At 44.8% G+C, this 22504-nt stretch overlaps 1 protein-coding gene across 1 annotated transcript in view; it reads right to left on the bottom strand.

The window, feature by feature from the left end:
* Positions 1-8003: 8003 nt before the first annotated feature.
* Positions 8004-22504, bottom strand: part of LOC122940665 (transient receptor potential cation channel subfamily V member 6-like) — a 28042-nt gene continuing 13541 nt past the window's right edge. The window contains exons 5-15 of the mRNA XM_044297355.1: positions 21601-21699; positions 20860-21032; positions 20542-20688; positions 19743-19955; positions 15207-15293; positions 13831-13907; positions 12441-12606; positions 11775-11841; positions 10874-11142; positions 9022-9128; positions 8004-8742 (exon numbers count right to left, since the gene is read on the bottom strand). Of these exons, the coding sequence (XP_044153290.1) occupies positions 8298-8742; positions 9022-9128; positions 10874-11142; positions 11775-11841; positions 12441-12606; positions 13831-13907; positions 15207-15293; positions 19743-19955; positions 20542-20688; positions 20860-21032; positions 21601-21699 (1850 nt within the window). The 3' untranslated portion in view covers positions 8004-8297. The remainder of the gene's footprint in view (positions 8743-9021; positions 9129-10873; positions 11143-11774; positions 11842-12440; positions 12607-13830; positions 13908-15206; positions 15294-19742; positions 19956-20541; positions 20689-20859; positions 21033-21600; positions 21700-22504) is intronic.

The following is a 22504-nucleotide window of genomic DNA, read 5'->3' as shown; positions in this document are numbered from 1 at the left end:
AGGACCTCGCATATAATTTTTTTTAGGAGGATCAGCTCAGCTGCAGGCCCTCAACTAAAATGTTTTACAGGGTCAGCTCACTAGCAGGCCCTCACATATAATGTTTTACAGGGTCAGCTAACCAGCAGGCCCGCACCTAAAACCTTTTACAGGGTCAGCTCACCTGCAGGGCCTCGCATATAATTTTTTTTAGAGGGTCAGCTCACTAGCAGGCCCTTACCTACAAGTCCAGTCTCATTATCCAAGAGTCTGTTCAACACAATTCTCACCGCCGGGGGTACCGTAACTAGTTATCACGGAGGAGTCTTGTTCGTGATCGGAATTAACCAGACAAAAAGCTCCACCAACTAAGAACGTCCATGCACAACCACCCACAGAATTGAGAAAGAGCTATCAATCTGTCAATCCTTTCCGTGTCTGGGCCAGGTGAGGTTTCCCGTGTTGAGTCAAATTAAGCCACAGGCTCCACTCCTGGTGGTGCCCTTCTGTCAATTCAACCATACTCCCCCCGAAACCCAAAGACTTTGGTTTCCCGGAAGCTGTTCGGCGGGTCACGGGAATAACGTTGCCGGATCACCGGTCGTAACTACGATGGTATCTGATAGTCTTCAAACCTCCGACTTTCGTTTTTGATTAATAAAAAAACTTTCTTGGCAAATGCTTTTGCTTTGGTTCATCTTGCTCCGCTCCAAGAATTTCACCTCTAGCGGCGCAATACGGATGCCCCCGGCCGTCCCTCTTAATCATGGCCCCAGTTCCAAAAACCAACAAAATAGAACCGGAGCCCTATTCCATTATTCCTAGCTGAAATATTCAGGCGACCTGGCCTGCTTTGAAGACTGTAAATTTTTTCAATGGTCAGCTAAGCAGCAGGCACTCTCCCATAATTTTTTTTAAATGGTCAGCTCAGCAGCAGGCCCTCAACCATTATGTTTTAGAGGGTCAGCTCAGCAGCAGGCCCTCACCTACAATCTTTTACAGGGTCAGCTCACCTGCAGGCCCATACCTAATTATACCTAATAGGTAATTTGCGCACATGCTGCCTTGCTTGGAAGTGGTAGCCGTAGCTGTTTCTGAGGCTCCCTCTCGGGAATCAAAACCTGATTCCCTGTTACCCGTTGTGACCCTGGTTGGAGCTGAAAATAACATCAAAAGTTAATAGGGCAGACATCCGAATGGATCGTCGCCGTCACAGGGACGTGCGATCGGGCCCAGGTTATCTAGAGTCACCAAAGCGGCAGCAGGCCCTCGCCCCATAATGTTTTAGATGTTCAGATCAGCAGGCCCTTGCTCCAAAGGTCACCAGAGGGTCACCAGCAGGCCATCAATCATAATTTTTTAAGACTGTGTATGATGCCCTCATTTATGTGTAATAAAGGGTGTATTGGAGTGCCGGTTTCTTGTAATTTTTGGCAGCCCTTTCACTTAGTGCATAGGCTTTATGAGTGTAGGAGTCCCACTACCTGAACAATTGTACCACAATGTGAATGAGGCCCTCCTTTATGTGATATACAGGTTGTATCGGAGTGCCTCTTCCTTGTAATTTTTGGCAGCACTTGCACTTTATATACAAGTAAATATATAGGAAAGAATATTTCCTAACAATTTTTCTTCTAAAATTGATTTTATCTTTGGTTTTGTGCATATTATTGTCAGTCTGTAAAAGTGGCGTACTACTCGGACAACATCTTTCCCAGCAGCAACCTGGGAGTCTAAGATGCATCCAGACATTCTCCTCATGCTGTTCCCGAACCATTTCGGGGGTGTTTTCATCAATTTCTGACCCTTTCTATGAACCAGACACCCTCCCCTCTTCAGAGCAGGGGCTGCCTGATTTAATGCTCGGGTTCTCCCATTGACTTCCATTATACTCGGGTGCTCGCATCCCAATGTGTTCGGCTTTGCAACCATAACATAGTGCTCGATCAACACTAATACTGTGGGTTCAGCACCACTTTTCAGCGAGGACAAGCTACTAGAGCACAGTCAGCAGCTACTGCCAAGCCAAGATCTGGAAGTGCCATTACAGTTTCCTCCGGTAGGTGGGCAAGTAGTGAAGAGGAGAGTCGCGTGGGAGCTGATGTTGTGAGCGGTCAGGCTCCTGGCCCTGAGACCATTAAGGGGGACATCAGTGACGTTCAGACAGTAGCGAGTGATAATGAAGCCAATCGCACTTGGGAGCCGGGTGAAGAAGGGGCTTCATCATCATCAGGAGAAGAGGGTGGCAACATGCGAGTGAGGCAGCGGCTGAGCCAGCAAGGTGGTAGCGTGGCCCGGAGTCAGCAGGGTGGCAGCAGTGGGAGGTCGGGAGCCAAACATGCCTGGGGTAGACTGCCCACTTAACAGGATACTACCTGCCCGGGAAGAAGAGGTGCAGGGGTTCATAGCAGGCAGTCAGTACGGAGTATTGGGGGGAAATGTCATACTGGGCGGTGTGGCAATTTTTTGTTAGGCCGCCAGAGGAGGTGAACATGACCATTTGCCGAATTTGTGGGCAGAAGGTGAAGCGTGGGCAGGGTGCCAATTTTGGCACCACTGCCCTGCGTCTACACATGCAGCATCATCATAAAGTTGCCTGGGCGAACTGTGGCTATGAAATGGTGGTCCAGCCTGCCGCAGCAACCGCTGCATCACCCAGTGGCATGCGCCCAATTTAATGCAGTCAAGGCTCCACCACCGCAATCAAAGGGAACTGTCTTTCCTTCCAATCATCTGCTGGTCGAGTTGCTGGTGCTGCAGTCCCTCCCTTTCAAAGTAGTGGACTCTGCACCTTTCAGAGAACTGATGGCTTGTACCGAGCCAAGGTGGAGAGTCACAAGCAGTCATTTGTTTGCCAAAAAGGCAGTACCAGCCCTGCACACATATGTTGAACAGAACGTGGGCGAGTCCTTCAGCCTGTCGGTGTCTGCCAAAGTGCATGGCAGCGCCGACGTGTGGAGCTGTAACTACATTCAAGGACAATACACATCCTTTATGGCCCACTGGGTAAATGTGGTTCCTGCCCAGCCACACCAGCACTGTGGTCAGGTGACGCCGCTTCCGCCTCCACGTTCTCACGTCATTGGTCCTGCAACAATGTCTGGCGCCTCATCCTCCACTGCAGGGACAATTCCCAGTGCTCCACCAGCATACCACATGTGCAGGGCACGGCGGTGTCATGCTGTTCTGCACCTAGTTTGCCTGGGCGAATGGAGTCACACAGGGGAGGAACTGCTCCGCATCCTTCATCAAGAAATCGAATCCTGGCTTTCTCCTTGACAACTCAAAATCTGAACGATGGTATTTACGCTGCGTCAAGTAGCGCTGAGCCATGAGCCCTGCATGGCGTACATGTTCAATCTGGTTGTAAAGCGTTTCTTGAAGTCTTCCGCCAATCTGCAAGACATTCTGAAAATGGCAAGGAAACTTTGCATGCACTTCAGACACTCATACAATGCAAAGCACACACTCCTTGAGCTTCAGTGGCAGAACGGCATCCCCCAACATAGGCTGATATGCAACGTTTCCACCCGTTGGAATTCTATCTTCCATATGTTGGACCGATTATATGAACAAAGAAAGGCCATAAACAATTTCTTGATGATACAGGCAGACAGGAGTACTCCCCTGTGTAACGTAGATGTTAGCCAGTGGCAGCTCATGAGTGACACCTGCCATTTGCTCGGGCCCTTTGAGGAGACCTCTTTATTTGTCAGTTGCCAGGACTATGGAATGAACAACATCATTCCACTGATTCATGTCCTGGAACAGATGCTACTAAATCTGGCCAGCCAGGGGACAGAAGTGGCAACTACACAGGGGGCTGAACTAGAGGAGGAGGAGTACAAGCAAAGCGTAGAGAAATGGGTGGTTTTTCTACACAGGTGAGAGGAGAGGAGGAGCATGAGCAGCCGGAGGAGCTACAGGGCGATGAGGAAGATGAAGCAGATGACCCAGACACACCGTGGCAGTATGTAGTGGGAGTCCCTCCAAGTCACTTGTGCAAATGCATGCTTAGTTGCTTGCATAGTGACAGCCGAATTGTCATTATTGGGAAGAGGGATAATTACTGGCTCTCCACCATGTTAGACACTTGCTACCGGTCCAAAATTGGGGCTTTTTTTTTTTTTTACACCCGCCTAGAGGGAGGACGAACTTAACTACTATCGAGACATCCTATGTAGTCAGTTGTCCGCTGCCTTTGTGCACCATCGCCCATCCTCGTGCTGGTCTGCCCGTGGAGGCCCTCTGCACTCACATTCCACTGCCATGGCTGCTGGGGGGGCGGGTTGGGAGACAGGAGCAGTACCAGCTCCATTAGCAGCAACTTAAGTCTAGAGTCACTGATTAGCAGTTTTCTTCACCCGCCTACTGAAGAAACTACTCCCCAGCAGCAGGAGCTAGACATAGAGCAGAACCTGAACCAGTAGGTGGTGGCATACTTGGAGTGCACCCTGCCACTCAACATCGAAGATCCCCTGAACTACTGGGCAGTCAAACTCGATTTTTGGTCTCAGCTGGCTGAGTTTGCCCGGGACAAGCTTTCCTGCCCGGCCAGCAGTGTGGCATCAGTGGTGTTTAGTGCTGCGGGGGCCATAGTTATCCCAAGGAGAAAACTTTGGAGAAACTGACCTTTGTGAAGATGAAGGACTCACAGATTGAACATAACCCTGTCCAAAAGGGACTATACTAGACTATGGTAATTAAGGTAGGATTCACATAAATACCACTTCATCTAAAACATAACCTTTAATGATATAAAAATAAAACGCCAATATACCCTTATTACAAATGAAAGGAAAATAATCCAAAAACTAAATTTAAAACCTCAAGAGAGGTAACTATTCCATTATCAGATGAATGTAGAAGGATTGGCAGATACGTTATAGGCCTAAATTGGGGGCAATATCCCTCGTTCTAGCCCTATATCTGTCGCCCTTCCTGCAAACGGAATAGTCGTCCCCATAGGGGCGATCCCGTGTCTCGTGCCACCTGATAGCCCTTGGGTGACCCTGACACGGGGAGGAAGAAAATTCCAACAATGTGGAATAGGGCCCTAGATAAGGACCTGGACTATTCTAATTATCAAAATTGTTTAAACTCCTGTGGTTTTTTTTTTTGTATTAGCAATACTGATGGATTACTGACCAAATGCTGACCAAGTGAAGGCGGATGCTCAACAGACAGGATTCATTTTTTTGGGGGGGTTATTGTTCTGATGGATCTGAGGAAGGGCAAAATAATCAGTGACGTCAACACAAACTTACTGCTGACCCCATCTCCAGGGGAGCTCTACTTGTAAAAGCGTTTAATGAAACAGAGTCTGTAGACATCTATGTGGAATCAGCTGGCCACTTTGTAAAAGGAGAGCGTTCCTTCACGCTACAGTAGGATCTTGGGCCTCTGTATGTTTTTTTTATACCTGCCGCTAACATCGACCTGTAAGGCTGAGTTCAGACTTCAGTTATTTGGTTAGTTTTGGTTCACAATATTGTTTCACTACCACAGCAGACTCCCTCTGCGTGTTACTGCAAGGCACAGTGTTCTACACCACTATACAGGCTCTCTGCAGCCAGGAAATAGTTGGTTTTAAACGCGATTCCCCAGAAATAAATTCGGATCAAATCTAATATTTTCGGAAAACTCGGCGAACCGACCAAATCAAATTTTTGAGAAATTTGCTAATTTCTAAACACAACCATAGATGCTGTGATGAACCCTCTGTAGAGCCTCTCCAGAACCTGCATTATAACATAGCATAAAATGAAAAATAATTGTTATGGATGAAATTCTTTGGGAACAGGCTCAATTCATTTGGGCAATCAATATGTGCAACTACAAAACAGATTGGCATAGGGATTTTTTTTTTCTAACAGACAGGAAATTAACAAGAAAACAACACTGATTCTCTGTAAAATACAATGCCTGTGTGGTTATTAGTAGCATTCTAGGCACACTTTAGAATAATTTGTCCTTATTCTAAAATGTTCCACACGTGGTAAAATCGGTGACATACTGTAGCTATAGTATGTAGGATGCAGAGTTTCATGATTAGGTGCTCTAGTAACTTCAACAGCTACACAAGCAGACAGAAGCATTACAAATGGTAAGTTGAAAGTCAGAGGCGCTCCAGGTAAATTTTGACCAGGGCCTACGATCAAACCCCAGGAAACCTTTCATTAAGGCCTCATGCAGACGACCGTTTTGCGGTCCGCAAAAACGGGTTCCGTGATCCATTTTTTCTTCCGTGGGTCTTCCTTGATTTTTGGAGGATCCACGGACATGAAGGAAAAAGTCGTTTTGGTGTCCGCCTGGCCGTGCGGAGCCAAACGGATCCGTCCCGACTTACAATGCAAGTCAATGGGGACGGATCCGTTTTTGACGTTGACAATATGGTGCAATTGCAAACGGATCCGTCCCCCATTGACTTTCAATGTAAAGTCAGGAGTCCCTATTATACCATCGGATCAGAGTTTTCTCCAATCCGATGGTATATTTTAACTTGAAGCGTCCCCATCACCATGGGAACGCATCTATGTTAGAATATACCATCGGATTTGAGTTACATCGTGAAAACTCATATCCGACAGTATATTTTAACACAGAGGCGTTCCCATGGTGATGGGGACGCTTCAAGTTAGAATATACTACGAACTGTGTACATGACTGCCCCCTGCTGCCTGGCAGCATCCGATCTCTTACAGGGGGCTGTGATCCGTACAATTAACTCCTTAAGTGCCGCACCTGAGGGGTTAATTGTGCGTATCATAGCCCCCTGTAAGAGATCAGGGGCTGCCAGGCAGCAGGGGGCAGACCCCCCTCCCTCCCCAGTTTGAATATCATTGGTGGCCAGTGCGGCCCCCCCCCCTCCCTCCCTCTATTGTATTATCATTGGTGGCCAGTGTGCGGCCTCCCCTCTCCCCTCCCCCCCCCCCAGATCATTGGTGGCAGCGGAGAGTTCCGATCAGAGTCCCAGTTTAATCACTGGGGCTCCGATTGGTAACCATGGCAACCAGGATGCTACTGCAGTCCTGGTTGCCATGGTTACTTAGCAATATTAGAAGCATCATACTTACTTGCTGCGCTGTCTGTGACCGGCCGGGAGCTCCTCCTACTGGTAAGCGACAGATCTGTGCGGTGCATTGCTTAATGATCTGTCACTTACCAGTAGGAGGAGCTCCCAGCCGGTCACATACAGCGCAGCAGGTAAGTATGATGCTTCTAATATTGCTAAGTAACCATGGCAACCAGGACTGCAGTAGCGTCCTGGTTGCCATGGTTACCGATCGGAGCCCCAGCGATAAAACTGGGACTCCGATCGGAACTCTCTGCTGCCACCAATGATCGGGGGGGAGAAGGGGAGGTTTTATGCAGACAGATCTGCGGATCCGTCTGTATCAATGTAGCCTACGGCCACGGATCACGGACACGGATGCCAATCTTGTGTGCATCCTTGTTTTTTCACGGACCCATTGACTTGAATGGGTCCGTGAACTGTTGTCCATCAAAAAAATAGGACAGGTCCTATTTTTTTGACGGACAGGATACACGGATCACGGAACGCAGATGACAAACGGTGCATCTTCCGAGTTTTCAACGGACCCATTGAAAGTCAATGGGCCCGCAGAAAATCACGGAAAACGGAACAACGGCCACGGGTGAACACAACGGTCTGTGCATGAGGCCTAAATTGTACTATTAGGCTGGAAAATTTGAATCAGACCTCAGCCTAAAATTTTAATCAGGCCACAGAAATAGTATCCTAGGGAAAATTTTGACCAGGTCCGGAGAATTTCTAGTTGCACTTATGGCGACATCACTTAAAAAGAATATTAACAGTTTGCACATTTATTATAAAATAAAATTTTTGTTAGTCAAGTACATTTTTGTGTAATTCCTCTTCAGTAGGGAGATGGTTAAAACAGGTTTGCTTCATCTAATAAAACGTCCACATTGTCTACTTCTTAGGTAGTGATACACAACATTATTATATGACAGCTTCCCCCAGGATTCTGGTAGCCTTAGCCAAAAAATATATAATACTGTTTTTTGATGGGACCAATTACCCCTCCATAATCCTTGACTTCTTGTCCACAGTTTCTGTCAGGTCCTTTCGTCATGTATAGCAACATTATTTGTAAAAAGCAAACACATGTGTTTGGGTTCAAAACCAGAATTTAACTCATTGAGTTAAGTTTTTTTTCTTGAGGAGAAATTTTTGTACTAAATATCTCCACAAACTGTTCAGAAGACACCATTGCGACTTTTGAGATCCAATGATTCTAACTATTGTATTAGAACACTGAGGTATTATTTTATCAGACATGGTGTATTTCTTCCTCAGCATCACTATTGGCTTCTTGTGGTACTTGTAGTTTTTGTATAGTAACTGATCTCAATATCTGCCACCCACGACCGCTACCTTTTTGTACTATTGATGATGCTGCAGCATTTGAATGTTGCAAATCTGACCTTTGTGGCTCTACATATACTTGTGGTAGTTTAAGGTGGGTCTTGTGTGTGCTGTGTATGGAGGTTCTGTCCTCATCTAATGGCCTAGATTGACCAGTTCTTGGTGACTCATGTGCTTCCACCTCTGTGACCGTCACAATGGGAAGATGGAGTGTCCTGGTTGAAGAAACAGTTTTGTCTGATTTAAGGACATCGTGAGAGTTCTTATCAAGGTGGTCTCCTTCAGGTCCTTGGAAAGCTTCAACGTAACGACGGATCTTCTGCTGACTGAGGTCCTTCCTCACTACCACTCTGTAACACAACCAGAAGTTAATTCTAAGCAGTTTCTCAGACCTAACTTTTTTCTCTCCAAATGAACCCCATAGATACATAACAATAAGTTGTACAGAAGGGCTAGCTTTACATTGTGCGCCTGGGCCAAGTACCTACACATACCAACCCATCTGATATACCACTATCTTTAGCATTACCTATTAAATGTCAAATGATCCCTCATTTTCAATCTAATACAACTCTGATATCTTTACCCAAAAATTTAATTTTGAAAAAAGGGCTTTGACTTGAACTCACCGTAGGTACCAATGGTCCACTAAGCCATACTCTGTGCCACACACTCCGGTTCGAGGCCAGAGACATCGTGGGAGCTTCCTCTCTAACATAACAGTGGTAGCAGCAACCTGAAGTAGCAGAAGAAAGGCGGGTGATGAAATAAGCTTCCACAACCACAGGGCAATCTACAATATCCAGCATATCTTCATTTCTGTGGCATAATGAATGATGGTTTACAAAAAGATGCTCCTGTATCTTTCTTTACTGATAGAGATGAGTGAATTTCCCAAAATGTGTTTGGGGTCTGATTCAGTCTGAATATATGAAAATTTGCCCCATTTGCCCTAAAAAAAATAAAAATAATGTACGACACCCTGTGGTCTCATAGGACTGGATTCAACCCCGTTCAAGGTCTTTTCATGCCAAGACAGCATTAGTAATGTCAGAGTGACAGTGACATATATCTATTATTAAATGAATGGAAACCAGTGGTAACACCGCCTGTTTAATAACATACAGCACTGATATTTATTTTTTTATTAAAAAAACTAACAATCTAAAAAATTACCCCTGTTTTCTGATCTGTAAAATAGCGGCTGCCATTTGTTCAAAAGGTTTGTAATATGGATTTAGACAAATCAAATTCGATACAATTTCCTCAAATTTGCCAAATCCAAAACTTCTGTCATTTCTACCGCATAAATGTTCAATTTCATGCGGTAAAAATCACAGAAGTTTTGGATTTGGCAAATTTGGGGAAATTGTATCGAATTTGATTTGTCTAAAATCATATTACTCATCTCTAGTGAGTAGGTCTAATATTTGAGTTGACAGCATGATATTGATGATTGGAATGGCCCATCAAAAGCCTGGCCACAAGAGGGCTCAGGATGTTCACCTGAAATTAAATTTAGTGCAACATGTTATTCTTTATTATACAACATATGATCTGAGGATGAATTTGCTCATAAGTAGGGATGAGCGAACCCGTGGAAGTTCGGGTTCACCGGGTTTGGCCGAACTTCAGGTCAAAGTTCGGGTTCGGGAACTGAACCCGGACCCTATTAAAGTCAATGGGGACCCGAACTTCACTTTTTACCACATGGTGAGTGCGGTGACATCATCGCAGGTCCTTTTGCAGGTCCTGCAGAAAGAAGAAGATACTGGCTGCACAATCAATTGAATGAGATGAGTTTTTAAAAATTATTTTTAACCCCTCAATGGCCATTCTATCTAGCATTCGGTCTTAAGAATGCTATTATTTTCAGTTATAACCATGTTATGGAAAAAAATAAAATCACACAAACACCGAACTTCAGTGAAAAAGTCCGGGTTCGGGTCTGGGTACCCGAACTCGCAAAGCTCGGTACGAACCCAAACTTTGCAGTTCGGGTTCGCTCAACCCTACTCATGAGCTGTAGGTTAGTCTCAGAATCCTTCTGGTGGGCCCATTGTACTCAGTGCCTACATCCTACATCTTCACTTTTTTTTGGATCCCCCTTCCTAACTACTCAATTTTACAATGAGGCACATGCTTTATTCTCATAACATTTTCAATTAAGATGTGCAATGGGCAAAAAGGAGAGCAAAACTTATCAAAACTAAAAATTAAGTGTAAAGTTATAATACAGTAAAATACATAGAAAAGAATGTTAATGTATTGAGGAGTTGCACTAGCTAAATAGTTGTAAGCTAATTCAATTTTCCTCAGGATCCTAATACGAACAGATTCAACCCTCCTATAACCAGAGTGGTGACGATATAGCTCAGTAGCGCCACTGTGCAGAATGCTCAGATACCACTAGATTCTGTTTTTGCTTCCAAAGAACTTTTTTTAAACATACAAATCTTCAAACCTTTGTAGGTACTGTACCTGAGCTCTCCACAGCTCATCTCTGTCCTGTGCCACTCTCCAGTGAGTATCCCCCATCATGGCTATCAAGAGGTTTAACATGAGAAGATTGGCAAGAATGGTGAAGGCAAAGTACACGATTTGGAATATATCAGGGAGATCAACATCGTAGTTTGTTGGAGCGTTGATAACATTGAGGAAAAGTTCATAGGTGGTGAACAGGGCCATAGGGTAGCCGTAGAAGTAGCCAAACTGGTTGGGGTCCACGGTCTGGAATATGATGTAAAAAGCTGGGGGAGATAGAGAGCGTCATATTGCTACAACATTTCAAATTTTCTTTAATAGCATTTCCTCTGTTTTGTTAAAAGGGGTCTGTCAGCAATTTTAATCTTGCTATATTGCTGACAACTCTAATTAGGGGTAGGGGGACAGCAGTACAAACATACTTTTGTAACTCTTGTGAATAGTAAGTTTTATTCTGACAGGTTCTGCACCAGCAAGTACCCAGGGGTCAGAGCTTTAATGTGAAGTGCTCTATATTGCTTTGCATTGAGGTGTTTTACAGACCCTTCCTTCTGCTCTGAGTGGCAGGAGGCCAGGAGACCACTACAGATGTCACTACTGGAGGAAAGGTGAGGTTATGAAGCAACTCAATCCAGTAAAAGAGAGAGAGTGAGCAGTTTATGTTAAAGCTCCACCTCTTGGGCACTTGCAGGAGCAGAATTGGGCAGAATAAAAGTTCATATCCACACTACTCCTGATAATAAAAGCTCCATAAAAATATATGTTTGTAATGCTCTCCCTGACTCTTACCTGGTGCCAGCAGCAGTTTAGCATGGTCAAAACCGCTGACAGACTTCCTTTAAAGAAGAAATGTTCTTTCTGGTATTTTCCATGAAAAAGTTCAATGAGTTACACTTACAGGTAGCAAATCCAAAGATCACCACAACCATCAGCCAGCAGAACCTCAGAAGGTCCCCAAAAATCATCTAGGAGAAAAAAAAAAAAAAAAGGAAACTTTTATCAAACGTTGCATTATTTTTGCTGATTTCAGAAACTGTCTGAATGTCGAACCGAGAAGGAAGTGTCTTGTTGGCCAAAATTACAGACTTACAAGGTAACAAAATTATAGGTGATGGCTAGGATGAAGATTATCACCTAGAGTTGTTCATTAATTGAAACCTGATACTGAAGCATATTTTTTCTAAATTGTAGATTTTTAAATTCTCTTTGCTTTACAGCAACCACATGGATCCTAGGAGCCTGTAGGCTGAATATGTTCATTGACTTCTATGGGAGCCTGTTGAGGGGGTGAGCTGTGACATCACCAATTGTGAATGGTGGATCCTGTGCTATACCTAGGTGTGTATATATATATACACATATACACACACACACACATACATATATACACCTTTCATTGTAATCCTATCTGTGACAATGAGATAACTGTTGTTAAGTGATCAGGAAATTTTCTGATAATACATTCCCTTTAAGAGGCAACATGTTCGAGGGTCCTCTTTTTCCTCTGAATTTATATCAAGAGGACTTTAGATGAGACCTACCGTACATCATGAAATTTGCTTACCTTTTGAATCATAATGGTGAAAGGTCCAAGCATCTCGAATCCACGTGCAAAATACATGACGTAACACCAACCCAGTACTAGCAGGATAGACATGGGGATGACCTCTCCATCGGTGCCAGTTAGTCTTAGGATTAGTAACACCAAGACCAGACATGGGAAGCAGGTGCTGTTGGTCCATAAAATACATATGAATAGAGCGCAGTCTACACAGTTTGTATGTTTAGTACTGATTCTATTTGTGCCAAAAGCAAAATAGATTCTCCCTACCTAACATAACAGGGTGCCATGACCCTCATTCTGCAGGGTGAGGTGGCCCACAGTGGCCACATTTAGAAGGAACATAAATGGAGAGATGGCTGCACATGTTGGAGACTGTCTATTGAGCCTATTTGAATTGGATTGCTGAACAGGATTCAGGGGATCCTCATCTCGACAGGAGAATAGGACTTGACAGTAGAGAAGGACTTGGGAATAGTTGACTGTAAACTTAAAGGGGTTTTCCAGGATTTCACTATTGATGGCCATCAATATCTGATCAATGGGGGTTCGACATCCCAAACCCCTTTCGAACCACTGTTCCAAGTATCTCTGATGCTGAAAGTCAGCTCCAGATCTACACAGCTACCTACCAAGTGTAGTGGAAGGAGCTGGTTACTGCAACTCTACTTCTATGGAAGTAAATGGTAAACAGCTTCTTCCACTAAACAATGTGTAGATCCAGTGCTGACTTTTATTAAGGCTTGCAAAACAGCGGCATCTGTCTGGTTGAATCCCGGCACTAATGTTGGAAAAATGCCAGATCCCTGCGGGGTTCCCTCTACCGGAACAATTTAACACTAGTGTGAAACTAGCCTTAGTCAGACAATAGGCTGAACTGGATGGGAACATGTGTTTTTTCAGCCTTACAAACTGTGCTACTATGCCATAAAAGGTCAACGATAACAACATTGCTGACCTATACTCAGGATCGGTCACCAACATCTGATTGGTTGGGACTGAACTCCTTGCATCCCCACCAATCAGCTGTTTGAAGGGACCATGGTGCTCCGGTGAATGCTGTGGCCTACTCACATCTTACCAAACATAGCCCCATTGTTGTAGTGGTTGTGTCTGGTATTGCAGCCCAGGCGCATTCAGTTGAATGGGGCAGAGTTGCTCATAGGCCATGTGACCAATGAACATGACATCACTAGAGTGCCGTGGCCCTTCAAACATCGTCGAAGGTGCCAAGAGTCAGACCCCTACAAATCAGATATTGATGGGCGATCCTGAGGATAGGTCAACAATATGTATATATAGTGCTTCTGGAAATCCCCAAGAACTGTGAACTAAAGGCCAATAATAAATATCTACAATATTGTCACCAAGAAGACCAGACTGAGATGCCTACATAATAAGTGTGAATGGTCCTCCTTGTACTGCTTGAGTGAGAAATCTTGCTTCACGTATCTGAAACAGGTCCGGGATCTACAGAGAGATATTATAGATACAATTAGCTATGGTACATGGCATGAAAGAGCACTTGTCTGCTCTCCTCACATACATTCTTCCATTTTCTTAGAAGTCTGGGTTGTGCCGTCCCTCTGTTATTTTTCTTATACATTTTTAAAATAAATTGACAATTGGATGTTTCTACACAAACTGACTGCAATCAGAGCCAACAAGAAGAATGGTAACGTCCAATTGTAAATTTATTCATAAATTTCTACGCGGAATTACAAAGTAACGGCACAAAACAGTTCTAGAATTAAGGCTCCAGAACTATAGGGAATTCAAGTATTTAATATACTGTGTTTCCCTGAAAATAAGCCCTACCCCGATAAGCCCTAGCGCTATTTTGTAGGGTTTTTGGAGTAGGCTTAAAATATAACCCCTACTCCAAATATAAGCCCTCGATACAGCCGTATTTTATTTTATATAAAAGGGAAGGTGGGGGAAATGTGCGGGCTGCAGCAGCTCGGGAGCGCTCACTAATGGCTCCTGAGCCACCATGAAACTGTGGGCGGGCAGGCAGGCTTCAGTTAAGTGAAGCTGCCTGCCCGCGCATACATCACGGCACTAAGCAGCATCTGACGGGCGGCTGGCAGCTTCACTAAATGCTAAATTATGCCGGCAGCCCGCGCTTCCCTTCACTTTCACGTTGGGCGGCTGGCGGCTTCTCTGTATGCCCTGTACTGCCGCCAGCCCGCACGTTCTGGAGGCAGCAGGAGGATCTCCTTCTCCTCTCTGCTGCCTGGAGGAGCTCCCTACATCTCTCCCGTGCCGTATCTGCTCTCCCTGGTACCGTAGATTGCTGCCTAGGTCCCTTGGGTAAGGACAGCTCAAGGGCAATATATGGTACCAGAATGAAAAAAATGTGTGGCAAATATGACTATAACCCCTCTCATCCATAGGAATGCACCTATGTATTGCAGTATATGGGTGCATTCCTATGGATGAGGGGGGTTATAGTCATGTTTAATATACACACACTGTCCAGGCACTGTTCTGTAATATGGCATGTGTCTATATAAAATATGTTCATGGAGCCAAAATAAGCCCTACTCCAATAAGCCCTAACCCCTTTTTTTCGGAGAAGAAAAATAATATAAGACCTGGTCTTATTTTCGGAGAAATACGGGTAGCAGACACGTCAAGAGAGTCGAATCACAACAACGTACATGAATGTACCAACAAGTTGGAGACCCCTTCAATGGAAACCACCCTCAGGAAGCATATTTAGGTTGTGAAATAGTTCTGTTGGTCCCCTGATGCTCCAGTTCTTACCTTTAATAATAGTATTATAATGGCTCCTATGACACTAATGATTTCTCCCGCCAGACGTAGGTAATCTTCCGACGTGACATACGCTTCCTACAAGAAAACCATAAAATTCACCATTCAAGTGAGGTTGGGTGAGATCTTCCCTGCATCGTCTAATTTTATCGATTATTTGGAATTAAGATGGTGCGAGGAAGTAGATGGCTAACCTTATGAATTATGAAGGGACTTACCTTTAGATACACCCCAGTGGTAGAGGTAGGGTAGGTTGTCCCCACACTGCTTGTTGAGCACAGGTTGTCCAATTCTAACTTTTCATATCATGTCCAGATAGAATAGTGCTCCAAAGTAAAACTTAAAAATAGCTCCACCCTCTTAATTCTTCATCCCAATGTCTTGCATGTGTGAATTTTCTGTAGCCTTCAAGGGGTTTCTGAGGACAGGTCATCAATATCTGATCGGTGGGGGTCCGGCTACCATCACCCTCACCAATTAGCTGTTTGAAAAGGCAGTGGTGCTTTGCTGTCTACCTAAGCCAATGACGTGACGTTCGCATTCAGTCAACGCACAATGGCCTATTGTTCTGAACATATTTAGCGCATATTTACAAATTATGACTATTACTTGGGCACTATATGGCAGTGTTTTTTTTATATTTTTTCAATATTTCAAGAATAGGACACCACACAATGGCCCTTTGACCGAAACAGATCTTGATTTGCCTCTACCCCAACATGTTCCCAAATATGGGACTGGTCATTTAAAACGACCACCCAAAAGGACTACTCCAAAAATGTTATGGGCCTACTCCTTGCCAAATACCATGGAAGGTCATATAGATCCTTTTAACCAAAAAGGTCAAAAAATAGAAAGTAGAGGACCTGACCAAACGTCCCCAACCTCACGTCAAGGTCTGTACATTTCCATACCAAAGGGGGTGGCTGTTCTCCAGGTCCATGTGAAATGATTTGGACTGCCTGCTCAGGCAATCACCGGCCGCTGAAGCGACGAGACTCTGCCAGTGATTGTCCGAGCGAGCAGTCCAGGCCATTCGCTGTGGGACAAGTCTAGGACCAGGGAATAAAAAGAATTTCGGAACAGAGAGACAGGAGATCGGCGAGGTGGCTAATTATTATTAGTATTATTATTTTTTTTACGAATTCCTTTCCTTAAAAAAAAAAAAAAAAAAAAAAAAAAAAATTTACATGTAAAGGAGTCTGTAGTCAAATCAGTGTTCACTACATATTGACGGATATAGGTAAAACTAAGTTATGGTCTGACAGAAGAGGACAACTGAAGGTACAATATTTTTAGCAAATTTATGTTATTTAGGGGGAAATACTATATAACGACAACTAGGTGAAAACAGCACTTCCTGAGGGAGCAGGAGCGGTGTCATGGCGAACGACACTACAAACATAAAATACCCTTCAAAAATTGTTATCACTTGAAACAATCCTCTGAATGCACACAAATAATCTTTTGTCTGCAATGGACTCGTCAGTCACCAATGACTTTTAGATCAACAAGTACGTGTGGACGGACTCTGAGTCATATGGAAACCAACAGTTCTCATCCAGGACCCTCCCAATATGGACGATGACCACAGCGCTAACTGCGTAATGCATATGGAATATGAAATGTACATTCTCACTTGTCTGATATTTTCTGCTCTACTCACATACAAATCAAAAGTAAACATTCTGATGCTTTTTACTTAGGCTACTTTCACATTAGCATTTTAAATTCCGCTATGGATATCCGTCATAGGATCTCAATAGCGGAAGAAAACACTTCAGTTTTGTCCCCATTCATTGTCGATGGGGACAAAAACGGAACAGAACAAAACTGAATACACTAAAATGCATTCCGTTCCGTTTGGTTGCGCTCCCATCGCGGACAGAATAACGCTGTCCGCGATGCGACACAATAGAAAAACAGATCCGTTCCCCATTGACTTTTAATAGTGTTCGTGACGGATCAGTCATGGCTATAGAAGACATAATACAACCGGATCCGTTCATGACGGATGCATGCGGTTGTATTATGGTAACGGAAGCGTTTTTTGGAGTCCCATGACGCATCCGCAAAAAACGCTAATGTGAAAGTAGCCTTAGAATATGTGGATTCTGTGGAATCACTTGACAAGACCGGAAACCTTAAGGGGCACTTGTTCCCATGAGCAACCCTATTAAACCAGGCATACTGCCCAGTAGGGTTGATCGGGAGGGAGTAAATAAGTCCTCTATTGCTGCAATCTACTTTTATTCTTATACAAATTAGGTGCTCAGAAAACAGAGAGGCTGGCCTAGCCCCTCGGAGCACCACTTCATCTCCTTCAAGTCCACGTCTCCAGGGGCGTAGCTATAGGGGGTGCAGAGGTAGCAGTTGCTCCCAGGACCAGAAGCCTGATGGGGCCCAAAGACCCTTGTGCTATATAAGAAGACACCGGTATTATAGAAAGTGCATGCTGGTCAAGTTACATCTCTGGCTGGAGGGAAGGTTAGGTCAAGAAATGGCATGTGGGGGTGGGGGGTAGGGTGTCATTTAAGTTTTTGCCTTAGGCAGCACGAAGCCAATGTGCATCCCTGGCCCTGGCCACAAAGCACTGAGGGGAAGGGGGCCCAAGCTGAACTCTTGCACCAGGGCCCATGAGCCTTTAGCTACAGCCCTGCCCATCACCATTCTCCCGTATGGCCCGATTGACAGGGCCAGGCATCCTCACTGTTCAGATGCCTGGACCCCGAAATCTTGTGCTAGTAAGACTTCATCAACGCATGCGCAGTTGATCCCAGGAGGCTCTACCAACTGAGTTCTGCTCTGAGCACAAGACAATGATCTAATTTTCCTCCCGAAACAGAAGACGCTCGGATTTGCTCATCTAGAAGTGAAGTGGACAGTCTTCTCTTCCTAGGGGAGACCAAGATCAATGGTGCTTGCGCAGTGCTGTTCTCAGTGGGGGAGATCAGCTGCATATGCAACCATTAAGAGTCACCGACACAAGATTTTCAGGTCGAGCATCCGAACAGCAAGGAGGGCTCATTTGATTCACCATGATCAATGTTATCAGGCAGCATTCCTGGTTTAATAGGGTTAATCATGGTGACAGATGTTTTTTAAAAGGGGTATTCCCATCTAGGACATTGATGGCATATTCGTAGGATGTGCCATCAATATCATCTAGTTGTGGAGGCCCACATCTGGGATCTGCTGCAATTTCCAGAATGGGGGCTCCGAAGTGAAGGGAGAACAGCTTTGACCACCCTCCATTCAACGATATGGGAGTTCCAAAAATAGCCAAAGGCTGGCTCTGCTATTTCCGACAGTGTCCTAGTGGTGAATAGAGATGCAGTTTCCCGGTTTTGTGCTCCGATCATCACGATCGGACTTCCAAAAATGTGCGAGTGCTCTCGCTTGGCTATTTTTAGCTGTGCCACAGCAGCGAATGAAGAGCAAGCTGTGCATGCAGAGTGTGCCCTCCTTCACTTCGGTGGCCCTATTTTGAAAATAGAAGAGGGTCCCAGAGGAGTAGCTAAAGGCTCATGGGCCCCTGGTGCAAGAGGTTAGCTTGGGCCCCCCTTCCCTTAGTGCTTTGTGGCCAGGGACGCACATGGCCTTCGTGCTACCCGAGGCAAAATTTAAACAGCACCCCCATGCCAAATTCTTGACCTAACCCCTTTCCTCAAGCCAGAGGACTAACTTGAACATTCTGGGTGCCAATGCAAAATCTATAACTGAGCCCTCCCAGCATGCACTTTCTATAATACCAGTGTCTTCTTATGTGGCACAACGGTCTTTGGGCCCCCTCAGGCTCCTGGGCCCGATAACGTCTGCTACCTCTGCACCCTTTCTAGCTACGCACCTGCCCCTACCTGACATTGATGGCATATCCTAGCAATATGCCAATGTCCCAGATTTGAATACCCCTTTAACTTAGTGTATGCATGTATACAGTGTAGCCTAGAAAGCTACATGTGTGCCTACGGTATGCTCTCAAGAACCTGTCACCTGGTGTGGGTTTGCAAAACCACCAGCATACTGTTATGCAGAGACACAAACTTGCCCATAGCAAACCCATCCGGCCACCACAAACTAAATGAAATTCAAGCCTACCTGGAGAAGAATCTAGGACTCTTCTTCTTCATGTGCAAAGGGCTCATGTGCTGTGCTCCAATAAAGCCAAGGATGGTACTTCTCGCTTCACCGCTTGATGTGCAGTGCAGGTGTAACGTCCTTGGCTTCAATGGCGCCCTGCATCTGATGATGCTGTAGAAGAGTCCTGGCCTCTTCTCCCAGTCAGTTTGAATTTAATTTGCTATGGGGTAGGATGGTTTGCTATGTACAGGCTTGGGACCCTAAACCGCAGGTGCCTAACAGCATGCTAGGGATTAAGTGGCCACAAAACAGATGACAGGTTCCCTTTAAAGAATGCCAGCAGCCCTTTGAATGTAGCTGTTGATGTGACTGGATGAGAAAACATATTGTAATTCAAAACTCAATGCAACATTCCAATGGGCCTTGAGTAAAGATTAAGGTTCTTACATTTAGAGGCTTCTGCACCATAATCTTGATATCCCTGGGATCAGTCCTGTTGTCTGGCCTTGGTTTGAGAGGTCGGTTCGCGCAGCTTAGAGACACAATGGTCATGTATATGATGTAAAGAGCAGTCAAGGTCCAAAAATATGGCCGGCCAAACCTCTGCCACTTTCTGTTGACTAGCTCCTTGACTGGAGATAGGTCCAATATCCGCCGTGCCTAGAAAGAAAAGAAACCTCTCATAAGAAAGAAAGGTCACATTTATCAACGTGGACATTTTTATGTAGAGCTGCCACACTGTTATTCCAGTAATATATCTACTGTTCTGATGAGGATTGCCCTGCCAATAACATTGTCTCCACACAGCAGGAGTAAACCGACTATATAGGAGGTCTTATCATTTCTGCTACAGAAGGACACAACTTTGTATTTAATTTTCAATGGTAAAGAAAAAACGCCCAAAAATTGTCTTCTATGAATAGAGTTTAAAAAAAAAATACCCCTTTCTGATGTAAGGGTCCCTTTAAGCAGATCCAAAACTACACTTCGATCCAGGAATATGCTCCAAATTCCACCAACTCTTTCCTGGAGAGGTCTACTGTCTGGGTTAGGAAAATGCCCTACAGTCTTACATAAGGTCAGGAAGGCAGCAATCGCAATGCAGACCAGAAATGGCATTCATAATGACCGCCAGTTTTTAGCCTCTAGACTGTTACCATCTCAAGGTTTAGTGTTCCAACCAATTACAGGTGGAACTACCCTTTAAGTACCCACAATGCACCTTGATGCCTTCTAGTATGCGTACCTCTCTTTTCTTTCCAGAAACCACCAAATCCAGAACAGACTGAGGATCTTCCCATGTGTCTATGTCAGTAAGGTCATAGAGATAGCAGCTAATGGGACCGAATGTCCACTGTAGTTGTCTTCTCTTTTGAACCAAGTGCTGGAACATCTAAGAAAAAAAACTGAGCTTCAGTGTGAAGGTTGACCTGGAAAGATTTACACAAATCCCAATTTACCTTCATTGAAAGGCCAATTGTCTCCTAACAGGAGTCTATTAGGACCAATTTGGAAATTGCTTCAAATACATATATCGAGGCACCATAGTCTTCTGCATACATACCACAGTGTTACCTTCCACAGCTGCCATTTTTAAAGGAGTAAGGCCTTCAATATTGTGTATGTCCTCTAGTCCTGGACCATACTTCTCCTTGTGGTAGCTTACAATAAGATCATACATCTGACAGGCAGACATCTTGTTTGGCTGTAGTGTCAGGATATGGAGGATGTTATTTCCTAAAGTGAGGACAATAGAAGAAAGTTGTGCTTTCTTAAAGGGGTTAACCGGCTTTTAGGCATTTTTGGCTGCCCTACCCAGATTGTTGGACTAGTTGGAGAAATCATACTTCCCTGCATCTCGTCACTCCATACCGGAAACCTGGCATCCACTGGTCTTCCAGTCCCAGGCCTGGACTGTCAACTTTCGGGTGTATGAGGTCATGCACCACGTTGCAGCCAATGACTGGCCTCAGTGGTGACATGTCCCCAAGCAGCACGTCACTGCAAGGTCACCCCTGAGGCCAGTCATTGGCTGGAGAGGTATAGATAACCCATCCATCCAGAAGTTTAAAGGACGGGGACGGAAGGCCACTGACCATAGCCAGGGATCCAAAACGGAGTGACAGGGAGCAGGAGAGTATGGATTTTCAACACACTGGGGATTAGGGAAAAAAAAAAAACAATATATGAAAAAAAAAAATCTGATAATCTGGTATTTTGGTCATACTGTGGGTTTGCAGGAACTCCAGACCTTTAAGTGCCTTCACACGATGCAAGAGAAACAAAAATATGCTGGATTTCTCACCATGGGAATCTTTGGCCTGTGCATCGGCTCCATGCTGCAGCAACAGCCGCACCAGCTCTGCATTACCCACACATGCAGCAAAGGAAAGAACGTGCTCCCCTGCAATAAGAAAATATGTCAAATCTACTCCATATCCACTTAGCACTTTCTACAAGCCATAATCGAGAGGCTCTCTGCAAGAATTACTGGAGGACTCATAGTGCCCATGTTTTCATGGATGGCTGCTGCAGGAGAAATGCCTGGCTGGCCATGACAAAACCATGGGAGTTTTGGAAGCTGGATCCGCAACAGATTCCTTCTCCCTGGCTGTGAGTGGTCCGCTCTGATTGGATTGCGCTCACAGCGAAGGAGAAGGAGACGCCCACAGCAGAAGACTACGTCTCTGCCCCGTTGCGAAGTTACAGCTCATTACAATACAGTGCGCCAAAATATAGGGGGACCACAGCGGGGGGGTTTGAAAAATTTTTTTTTTTTTTAAAACACACACAACCACAAAAAGAAAAAATATATCCATGGCATCAGTGGGGGCCGCCCTACAAGGTAATACCATAATTATCTATGTCAAAACTGATGAAAGGTCCTCTTTAAGGTCCCTGTTTTACTAGGGGTCTAATATTTTGAGAGCTTGGGTTCCCCATGGGACTGAACCGTCAATGGGGCTGCTGAAGAAGCTTGAGGGCTAACCTCCTTCCTACCGACCCAGAACTATGGAGTCCCCCCTCTGAGCTCTTGGGGTTACAAGGAACTATTAACCCTGATTTATGTGTGGAGTTATAAGCCTCATCTTTCCTATTGCCCATTAAAAGGTGCAGGGTGTGAATCTCGCAACACAAAAAAGGGTTAACTCTGCACTGAGACTCCCAATGAATGTGTTAGTTTATTTGCCCCTTTGCTCTATTTTGTT

Source organism: Bufo gargarizans, chromosome 6 (genome assembly GCF_014858855.1).
Source record: "Bufo gargarizans isolate SCDJY-AF-19 chromosome 6, ASM1485885v1, whole genome shotgun sequence".
NCBI classification, from domain to species: domain Eukaryota; kingdom Metazoa; phylum Chordata; class Amphibia; order Anura; family Bufonidae; genus Bufo; species Bufo gargarizans.
The sequence above is the reverse complement of the archived record's forward strand: the minus strand, read 5'-3'. Positions and strand labels throughout refer to the sequence as shown.